The sequence below is a fragment of the Channa argus genome, chromosome 7 (genome assembly GCF_033026475.1).
Source record: "Channa argus isolate prfri chromosome 7, Channa argus male v1.0, whole genome shotgun sequence".
Classification (NCBI taxonomy): domain Eukaryota; kingdom Metazoa; phylum Chordata; class Actinopteri; order Anabantiformes; family Channidae; genus Channa; species Channa argus.
In genome coordinates this window covers 22,202,576-22,213,337 of record NC_090203.1, presented here as the reverse complement: position 1 = coordinate 22,213,337, position 10,762 = coordinate 22,202,576, and the positions used below count along the sequence as shown (strand labels likewise).

The 10,762-nt window shown below is 40.5% G+C and overlaps 1 protein-coding gene across 2 annotated transcripts; it reads right to left on the bottom strand.

Annotated features, from left to right (window-relative positions):
* Positions 1-38: 38 nt before the first annotated feature.
* Positions 39-10,355, bottom strand: LOC137130983 (matrilin-2-like). 2 transcript variants are annotated; one of them, XM_067511730.1, is made up of 14 exons: positions 10,199-10,355; positions 7,270-7,413; positions 6,574-7,146; positions 6,352-6,474; positions 5,815-5,937; positions 5,018-5,140; positions 4,620-4,742; positions 3,965-4,087; positions 3,519-3,641; positions 3,107-3,229; positions 2,614-3,018; positions 2,329-2,481; positions 1,697-1,789; positions 39-297 (listed from the first exon to the last, which is right to left on the bottom strand). In XM_067511730.1, the coding sequence occupies exons 2-14, from the start codon at positions 7,394-7,396 to the stop codon at positions 242-244; spliced, it is 2,268 nt and encodes a 755-aa protein (XP_067367831.1). In that variant the 5' UTR covers positions 7,397-7,413; positions 10,199-10,355; the 3' UTR covers positions 39-241. The 2 variants fall into 2 exon arrangements, with proteins under 2 accessions (XP_067367831.1, XP_067367832.1); XM_067511731.1 differs by having other exon boundaries at positions 7,270-7,397; positions 10,199-10,345.
* Between the last annotated feature and the right edge of the window lie 407 nt (positions 10,356-10,762).

Sequence of the window (10,762 nt, the reverse complement as noted above, 5' to 3'; positions counted from 1 at the left end):
AATTAGGGCACATGGCAGCAAGTAACACAAATTATATATAAGAATTTTCCAAAGCTGTATTTATTTGACTTAGAATGACATTTTACAAATGAAAACACATTGTCTTTCATTACAAGTACATAAATAGCTTCAATAGAAAGCATAGCATTTGACTATGTTTGAGCACAGCTTCTTCAGCAGTATTCGATGCTGCGAAGGCTGCGCTGCATGAGAACAGAGGGAGGAACCATGCTATGCCTTTTCATTTGGGCACACGTTGATTCTCGAGTATCTCCAGCTTCTTCGACATGGCTTCAAGTGCAGGCACGTTAAGGAAAGATGGAAATTCAAAAACAACACAAGCAACAATCCAACAGTCTACGCCAAATTTCTTTGGTGTAAAATGGTATGAGAATTATTACTTTAATACAACAGGTGTGCCTAGATGTGCAACGCTCCATCCGCCAGGCTGAGGCCAGCGTCCCCCAAAGAGTTTTGTCAGTGCTGTAGCTGATGCTCTTAGTTAACAAGATCCCAAGGTTTCGTACATCATGCCGTCTTATCTTTTGTGCATGTGCACTGATTGTACTGTGTTGGATCTAAACCTGCTGAACCTATAGTGACCTTTTGTTAATGGCTTAATGCGGCTAAGCAAAAGTTCAATCAGGAAAACTATTTATTCCTTCGTCTTCTCCCCATCGTTTCCCTCTCCACCTCACTCATCAGCTGTTGGATGGTGCTTTTCTTTCTCTATCCACTCTGTCGCCATCACAGGTCTCAGCGCTCCAGTCATTTTATAGCCGTCATATTTAACGCTGCCTCTCTCTCAGCTGTCATTTCAGCAATGCCTGGTCCGACCTTCCTCATCAGATCAGCATTCCTCCTCTTCTCTAATATATATGTCTCATCACTTAAGCCATACCCATCTTTAACAAACGATTCCATCACTAGCACTAGCATCCTCCACTGAGCCAGAATCTGGCTTCATTTCCATCCCAGCCTCATAACTCCAGTCTACTTCTGGTCCCCGTCTCTCCAACACCAGTGTTCAAATTTGAGGGGGAATATTTTATACTCCTCATTATCTAAAATCCCCTCTTTACATTGAGCTATGAGCACTTGATAAAGTGTAATTGCTGCAGTCAAATTTTTAGGAGTCCTCATTCTCTGTTGCTCACTTTTAAAATAATAGGTGTAAGTCTTATGGTTTCATTTTTTTTCCGTTTGTGAGTATCCTGATTTGAATAATGGTGGAAGTACACAAACTCCATACGCAACTAAAAGTGTATTGGGCTAGAAAAATCTCTACTACAAAAATTCCCACTACAAGTACCACAATCAAGTAAAGGTACAAAGCAGATTAACCACATTTTACCTGGAATACAAATGGACAAAAGTACTTCACTAAGAAAACATGTATTTTATACAATACTCATGACAAATTAATATTATATCAAAATTAATGTACAAAAATGTACAGTACCTAATAAAAAATAAAGGTCACTGTTAATAAAGGAGAAACTGATTTTAACTACTTTATGTGGTGACAGCTGGTTAGCCATAATGATATCTCAGCCTTTATTAGTTCATTAGTTATTTTTGATCATTACATTAAAACCAATAACCATTTGTTATTACAAAAATTTGCACACAAAAAAAGTCTTATACTAAATTGTAGTACAGCTATGGAGTTGACAGCTATTCAGATAAAGGATATTAGTCTGCACCAGGTTCTTCAGCTTCTCACTGACCTGGTTTTGAAACTTTATCACGTTCTCACACTGGCACATGTTTTTATCAGATGGCTCGTCTGTGGGGAAATCAGAAATAAGATGAGAAAATCTTCTTGTCCTTGGTTATGTTTTTCTTTTCTCATCTTCTCTCTTAGCCCCTTTTCTCACCCTACTGTGTGTTTTTACATCTCTCCCCCCTGGGTTTCCCTTCCTGCCTCTGCCTGTAAACAATGTGGTGTGTGAGGGTGAGATACAGTTTGGGGTCAACATGATCACAGAATAAACATCACTGATAAGCTATATAACATGAAGAATACAGGTGGTGCTGCATTAAAATGTATAGAGTTGCTTAAATTAGAAATCATAATGACAGTAGTTGGTGGCAGTGATGCACCATTTTAATAGAAGGACATATTTACAGAACATTTTCAAATACACTGAACTTTAGATGGAATAGCACTTAATAATGTGATTAATAATCATAATAGTATTATACTGCAGTATTATTCAAGGTTTAAGTAAGTGCATTTTAACAGCTTTGAAGATCTCATTGAGTGAGCTGGAACCGTTGGTTTGACAAAGTGTTAGTTTTGTTGAGTAGTTTAGCCATAAATACCTTTACAAATCCTGGACTTGAGCTTCTTGGTCATTTCTCCCATTTTTTCAAAGTCCTCAGCATAGTAAAAGTGCTTCTCCACGGGGTCTGAGGCTATTTCTTTCAGCTCCTGTTCGATGGCTTTGCCAACACCCAAGGCGTACATCGTTACCCCTGAAAGTACGAGAACAGAGGACAGAATAGGTGACGCTGCCATCACAATGAATTTCATCTGATGAAGTCTGTAGGGCGATCTTGACGAAAAGGCAGGACCATGAGATTTATTCATTTCAAAATCTAAATTACCAGAGTTCTTTGCTTTAGTAGCCCATTCTGAAACATCATCCTGTGATCTTCCATCGGTGAACACAATGCTGACATGCGGGGTGCTTGGCCTGCCGCCTTCTTTGGCAGAGAAGCTGGACTCAAACATGTGACGTAAGGCTGAACCAGTCATAGAGCCTCTCCCCATGTACTGCATCTCGGTCACAGCCTGTTTTATGTCCTGCGCTGTGGTGTACTGACCCAGGGTGAACTCTGTTTGAACCTTGGTGGAGTACTGAAGGAGGCCGACATGTGTCCCTGCCTTAGAAATGTCCAGTGAGTCCACAATGCCATTCACAAACTGTTTGACCAGTTCAAAGTTGGCGGGGCCCAGACTCTTAGAGCCATCGATCACAAAAACAAGGTCCATGACTTCATCTCCACACTCTAGTTGTTTCATAAACACAAACATCAAAAATAAGTGTTATGATTTTTTGCAGAGCAGTAAAATTCTGTAAATCTAAGAAGATCATACTTTTGCAGCTCTTGCCATCCTCAGCCAACATAAATCCTTCAAAACAACTGCAGATGTAGGAGTCAGTGGTGCTGACACACTGGTGTTGACAGCGATGGTCTACTGTCTGACACAGATCCAGGCCTGTGAGTGGAATTGTAGACAAACAAGATATAGCACTGAAGACCATCAGAGTAAACACAGAATGTTACTGTAATCTGTGGGGGGGGGGGGGGGGATACATGTTTGCGTGAGTGCTGGGATTAACACTGACCTCAAAATTTTAAATTATGTAGCATGCAAAAACCAGAATAGTCAAAAGATGCCATGGCAACAATCAAAAACATGCTTGTCTGAGTAAAATAAGCATAATATTAAAGTTAGTCCTATGTGCAGTTTACTAAATATTTTGAACAAATGTGCTTGGACTCACTCTGACACGTTTTGCCATCAGGTCGGAGTGTGTATCCTTTTCTGCATTTACACACACATGAATCATCTGTGCTCAGAAAGAACTGTTCACAGCCATGTTTTCCATCCGCACAGTGATCAATCTCTGCAGGGAACAGTTAAATTAGAGTGAAAACTCTGAGCAAATAACTACATTCTTACTGCTCCCCATTTACATCATTTGTGGTGGTGATTAAATTCATCACTTCTTCATCTTTATCAGAAATTGTATTCTTTTTTGTTCAATCCACAAGAGTGCACAGGTTAAGCTTTGCTATACTTTAATACTTTACTTTAATAGAAGTGGATGGTCCAAAAAGTCCTCAAATGATCAATTCGAATGTACAATAGATATGAATGCACAGTATGTGATGGCTGTATCTTGAATGATTTTTTTAAATAACAGCAAATAAAGTATTTGACACTTACTATTGCAGGTTTTCCCATCAGACCTGAGTGTGTATCCTTTCCTGCATTTACACACACAGGAATCATCTGTATTCACAAACTCCTGTTCACACCCATGGGTGCCATCAGCACAGTGATCAGTCTCTGCAGGGAATAGTTGGATCAGGGTGTAATTCTCACTGCTGCCCAGTCTTAGCAATACAGGCGCTTTATCATAAGATATGATCAAATGCATCACCTTTTCATCTTTCTCAGACAGAAACAGCAGAATAGTTTTCTTTTATGTTTAAGAGCACAGTAGTCATGTTTTGCAAGGAATCATTTTTAGCAGGAAAAACAGGTAGTGAAACAATTTCTCAAATGATGAACCCTAACATTCTGTGGTGACGTTCAGACATTAGAAAAATCTAAATCCAACCAACTACAACTACCAATTAAGAAATGTATTAGTAATTTCATGATGTTTAGAGGATGGTCCCTACTGATTGTGCTGACTACCACAAACCTGAATACGTTTTTTTGTCTTTAAAACACTTAATTACTTTTACTTTTACATTTATTTCATATTTATTAAATTTGTAAACCCATCATATTGTCATCTGCAATTAAAAAAAACTAGTAGTTTCTTTCCTTCCTGAAATACCACCAAATATGTAGGAAAAAAACACACACTCACTCTTGCAAGTTTTCCCATCAGATCTGAGTGTGTATCCTTTCCTGCATTTACACACACAGGAATCATCTGTATTCATAAACTCCTGTTCACACCCATGGGTGCCATCAGCACAGTGATCAATCTCTGCAGGCAGTAGTGAGATCATGGAGTAATTATTGAGAAAAACAAATCTTACTTCTGCACAGTCTGACGCTTACATAGCATTTATAATCAGTGGTGATGACATGAATAGTATTGTTTCTGTTACATGTGTAAAGGTGCAGTAGTGAAGCTTTGTATGAAACCTGAATAATTTCTTTAACACAACGAAATTCTTGAACACTTTAATAGATTTATTTCACATTTATGTGAATTTATTAAAAACCATCAAATTGTGATCTACGTTAAAACTTACTCACTCTTGCACGTTTTCCCATCAGATCTGAGTGTGTATCCTTTCCTGCATGCACACACACAGGAAGCATTGGTATTCATAAACTCCTGTTCACACCCATGGGTGCCATCAGTACAGTGGTCAGTGGCTGCATGACATCAGAGGACAAACAGAATAAAAAGAGAGAAGAAAATTAATATTCATTTGTTAACAGTATTCTGTGCAACAGCTGCAGCAGCTTACTAGCCAGACTGTAACTGATATTTTATTTACTTCTATTGATATTAATACTATTGGTTTTCCATCTTTTCTCAGTGGTTTATAATTGTGAAAGTATGTAGAGCCATTTTCAATTGATTTTAATACTGTTGTAACAAAGTTTTTTGCGGGAATTGTGTTCATTTACAATCCAAATTGACTCTTTAAGGAACTTAAAGTGCTGAGCTGTGAGACCAAAGCATGAAAGATCTTCTTGCTTTGATTCAGTGCTACTATGATACCCTGGATCCACCTCCACAGTTTACTGACTGTTTTGAGGATTGCAAAACCACATTTCTGTCAGGAAATCTCCCCCTGCTTCATCCCCCGGTTTCATTTCTGAAGAAAAGTGAAAAAGGATGGTTTCCAACAGAGCGTGGAAGAACAGCACTGGATTGGAGTCAAAGTCGCACACATTGCACAAGACTGCTTTCGTCTATTGTATAATACGGCATAAAATGACTCTTAAAAGTATATTGTAATTGTCTGTGTCACAGTGCTGCCCAAGGTCTAGATGACGCAAAAGTATCTCCAACTGTAAGATTTTGTTCCATCAAGCTTTACTGTTGCATGTCTTCAGGTCTTTGTTGAGTTGATACCCTGGATGGCAGCGGCACTCGTAGCCATCAGGCAGATTTGCACAGATGTGTTCACAGCCATGATCCACCACAGCACACATATCCTCAGCTACAGAGTGACAACAGAGAGAAAATAATAAATACACATCGAGCAGTTACAGCCCAGCATTCATTTTAGAACTTGTACCAGCTGGATGAATGTAAATTGCTCTCAGATCTGTTTTGGTCACTTCTCAGAGAACTGTCTGGCTTTTTAGCTGTTGCTCCATCTTCAACAGCTAGTCTCTGACTGTCTGCCTGCTGTTCGGTGCCTGGCTGGAAGTGTACATTGGTTATTCTTGTGTTATTTAACTGAAAACAACTGCCTTCTCCAGCCAAATGAAAACTTAATTTGATGATTAGCTGATAGTACCAGCTTTAAGGTAGACAAGTGACCAGTGATGTCTCTTAATGATGACAGTATGAATGTAAAAAGAAGAGTCACCTTTACATTTAAAAACAGATTGGAAAACAAGAATTTCACCTTTACATGTCTTGCCATCAGGGTTGAGGATGAAGCCTTTCCTGCACTTGCACCTGTACGAAGCAGGGCTGCTCACACAGATGTGCTGGCACTGATGGTCTACAACCTCACACATCTCTAAACCTAACGCATGCAGGGACACACACCAACACACAGACTCACATGCCTGTAAGAATAAGAAGGACATTTCTATAAAATAAGAAAGTAGTTAGAATTTATCACCTCCACACAGTTTGGACTGGAACACCGATATGAGAGTTTCTATCTGGCTGAAGTTGGCCACCAAGTGCACATGTTCAGAGTGTGGCTCGCTCCCTATGGCCTTCAGAATAGTCATATCTACCCTGCCCACTCCAATGGCAAAGATCTGGATGCCAGCCTGCCGCGCCTCAGCAGCAATTTCTTCAACTGTGTCCTGGGGCCTTCCATCAGTCACAATCATAGCAATTCGTGGGATGTTCACGTCTGCTGGTCGAGCTCCCTGTTCCTCAGTGAAGGCGGTCTCCATGGTGTACTGAATGGCCAGACCAGTCATGGTCCCTGTGGCGAGATGCTCCATGTTCCTCACCGCCTGCTCCACCTCAGCCTTACTGGTGTAGGTGTTGAGGGAGAACTCAGGCTGGACCACACTGCCATACTGGAGCAGACCAACCCTTGTTTCATCGGGGCCGATCTTGAGGAACTGAAGCAGGTTTATGATGAACGTCTTGACCTTTTCAAAGTCATTGGGGCGGATGCTCCTGGAGCTGTCGATTACAAAAACAAAATCCAGCGGGGTGGCTTTGCAAGGCTTCTCTGTGGACATGGAAGTAGTTTGTGATCAGTCAGTTCAAACTAACTTTACATCTTAGAAAGATTTAGAATTAGGGAAAGTGCTGCTGAGAAAACACACATTCTGGTCACCAACAAATTACTCACCCACTCCTTTTATTTGGGCAGTAGTCTCTTTTTGCCTTCTGGCCACAATGGGTCTGGGGCGGCGTTTGTCTAGCTGGACTGCATTGCAGCACAACAGGCACAGGAAGCCAAAGACCAGGGACTTCATTCTGACATGAGGAGACACTGGAGCAACACACAAAAACAAAAACAAAAAACAGAGAAGAGAAGTCAAGCTTGATACAAATTCACACAGAACTCAAAAATGGTCTGGACAAAATTATTGGCACCTTGTGAAAATTGTAGGAAAAAATTGCTTTGCAAGCATGTGATGCTCCTGTAACTTGTATTTAGCGACACCTGTGGCAGGTAACAGGTGTGGCTAAATACAGTAATCACACTTGCAACCAGTTAAAACGGAGAAACGTTGACTCAACCTTTGTGTTGTGTGTCACGCTGAGCATGGAGAAAAGAAGTGTAAACAGGTGTCTGTGGATTTGAAAGATAAAATTGTGGAAAAACATGGACAATCTCAAGGCTACAAGTCCATCTCCAGAGATCTTAATGTTTAGGTGTCCACTGTGCGCAATATCATCAGGAGTTTTACAGCCCATGGCACTGGAGCTAACCTCCCTGAGTGTGGATGGAAGAGCAAAATCAATGAAGAATTACAACGAAGGATTGTTAAAGAACCCTTATTAACTTCCAAACAAGTTCAAGCTGACCTGCAGACACAGGGCAAAACAGTGTCAGTTCGCACCATCCGTCGCCATCTGAATGAAAAGAGACGCTATGGTAGGAGAGACAGGAGGACACCACTGCTGACAAAAAGGAACACAAAAGCAAGACTGCAGTTATGTGACAAAACTGGATGCCTTGACTGCGTCAACGGGATCATGAAATCTCATGATTACCAAAGAATTCTGGGGCTTAATGTAGTGGCCAGTGTCAGAAAGCTGCATATCCACCAGAGGTCATGGGTCTTCCAGCAGGACAATGACCCAAAATAAAGTCCAAAAAGAACTCAGGACTGGTTAGAAACAAAGTGCCACAGAGCTCCAGAGTCCAGATCTGAATCCCATAGAGATCTCAAAACAGGAGCTGGGAGAAGGCCTCCTTCAAATCTGAATGACCTGGAGCAGTTTGCCAAATTAAGGGTGCCAATAATTATGTCCAGTGCATTTTTGGGGGGGTTCTGTGTGAATTGGTATCAAGTTTGCCTTTTTTTCTTTTCTTTTTCCAGTGCAAACAAAAACAACAAGCACATGAAGACCAAACCCTTTGCAATTGGAACAAGTTTCTGAGAGAAGGGATGCAAATAAGTTTTATAATGCGGCATTAAACTTCAAAGCAAGTGATGTCCAAAGGGCCAACATGTGTACTGCATAGGTTGATGATCCGGAGGGGTATAAAGAGCTTTGCATAACTTCAGATGGGTCACATTTTCACATTTTCCATCACATGATGTTTTGCCTATGACAACATGTCATCTAATAGAATTAATGTATTTCCAAATGAAGTTCTGAACAGCACTCAGCTTGGATTAGTGTGAGACCACCCTCCACAGCAGATGAACCATACTATACAGATCTGCTGACCTGAAACCTGCAGGGGTCACAAAAGCATGTTGTATCCCACATAGAGATTTGACTTCTAACCTCAGAAATATTTAACATTTCTTCCAGGGCTGAATGTGTTTTCTTTACCAACCATGTCATGGGGTTTAACCACTATTCAGTATAACAACTGTGCTGGACACACATGGACACACATGCTGCTGGATTACAGAATCCTAAAACCACAGTTTTGCCCTCCACGGCCATGTGTCAAGAAAAGGTGAGTTTAATATCCACGATTTAGAAAAAACTATCTATAGACTTAACAACTGATTTAGTTCTAACAATCTACACCCACCTGAACAAGCCTGGGGGGTTTGTAAGGATTATGTGCCAGTGCTTTTAACACAGTCCAGTCTGTCCTGCTGGGGGAGAAATTAAAGATCATGCTCATTGACACCCCCATGGTTGCCTGGATTTTGTGTTCCCTCACTGTACGTCTGTCTGCAGAACTGTTCGCCTGACACCTTAACCTGCAGCACAGGTAGACCCCAAGGAAACAGTTCTATCTCCCCTTCTCTTCAACCTGTGTACCTCTGACTTCAGGTACAACTCAGAGTCCTGCCACCTTCGGATGTTTACTAAAGACTCTGTGGTTGTTGGATGTATCCAGGGTGGAGATATTATGGATCATCGATCAGTGGTGGACATCACCATGCTGTGGTTTGCTGGGGCAGCAATATGAAGGTGGCCCAGTGGCCATAAAACTGTTCAACACGTCCCCCTTCTATAAAAAGGAGGGGGACTAAATAGACTAAATAGTCAGAATGGACAAATAGTATAGTTTTGATTTCATTTATGTTTACTCCTCTAGCTGGCTTTTGTCTTACTACTGATCAGTAGTTTGTACTTGTACTTGTTTATTGTCTTTGTTTGGTGTAAGTTTTTTCCTTTCTTTTCTACTTTTCACATGGAGAGCAGCCGTGACAAGGCAAGACAATTCCCCCCTAGTGATCAATAAAGTTGTTTGAATCTTGAATCAAAATGTTTGTTTTCTTTTTAGAATAAAGCAATAATTACAGTCTATTTATTGTTGTCTGTTTTATGTGTGAGCATGTTTACTACAAAAACACCATGCAGCTAAACGTTTTACTGGACCTGGTCTCTGTTTGGTACATTACCTTGATGGTTTTTCAAGATGCAGGTGATGGAAACTAAGCTGAGTCCTGTCTTAAGTAAATACAGGATGACTGGTGTTACACCTTTTTACATTTTCTAAAAAGCTAAAAATAATATTAGTTCTTCTAGAAATAGCTTTGAAAATATAATTTTTCTAGAAATATTAGTTACTATCAAAGTTATGTGAACCAGCAACTAAACATCATGCCTTTAGGAAAATATATCAAGCTACTTACCTTATCAAAACCAGTTTGTCACTTCCAACAGAGAGTCAAGAGGAGAATTTTAACAGGAAAATAATGTTATTCCAGTAGCTCCAGACTGTTGACATGCATGGATCCCAGTCTGTCTCTTTGTATCTGTGCAGGCTCTTTCATCGCTCTGCCCCTTCCTCCATCCACTCTCTGTCTCACTGTTTACGCCCCCTCTGTGTTCACCCATGTGGACACGTTTTGTTCACCTCGGTCTATATGAGAAAAAGTAACTCTACGCAGGCTATTCAGATACTTTCACTAAACTGTAACTGGGACACTTTAAAGTGGGAATAAGCTCTAAACCTTTCCCAGGCCCCATAGTTTGTTCTTACATTGAAGAATGAGGAGTTAAATGTTGAGATGTCAGCAGAGGTGTTATTTCTTTTTAAGTGATGGTCGTGTGAACTCTTCCTACACCCAGGGAGCCATGGACCACCAGTTTATGGAAAGACCTGGTAAGTAGAGTCATAATAATAATAATAACCACTTGGGGGAACATGTTTATATTCCTCTTACAAACTGTTTCCAGGGGCCCATTTTCCATTT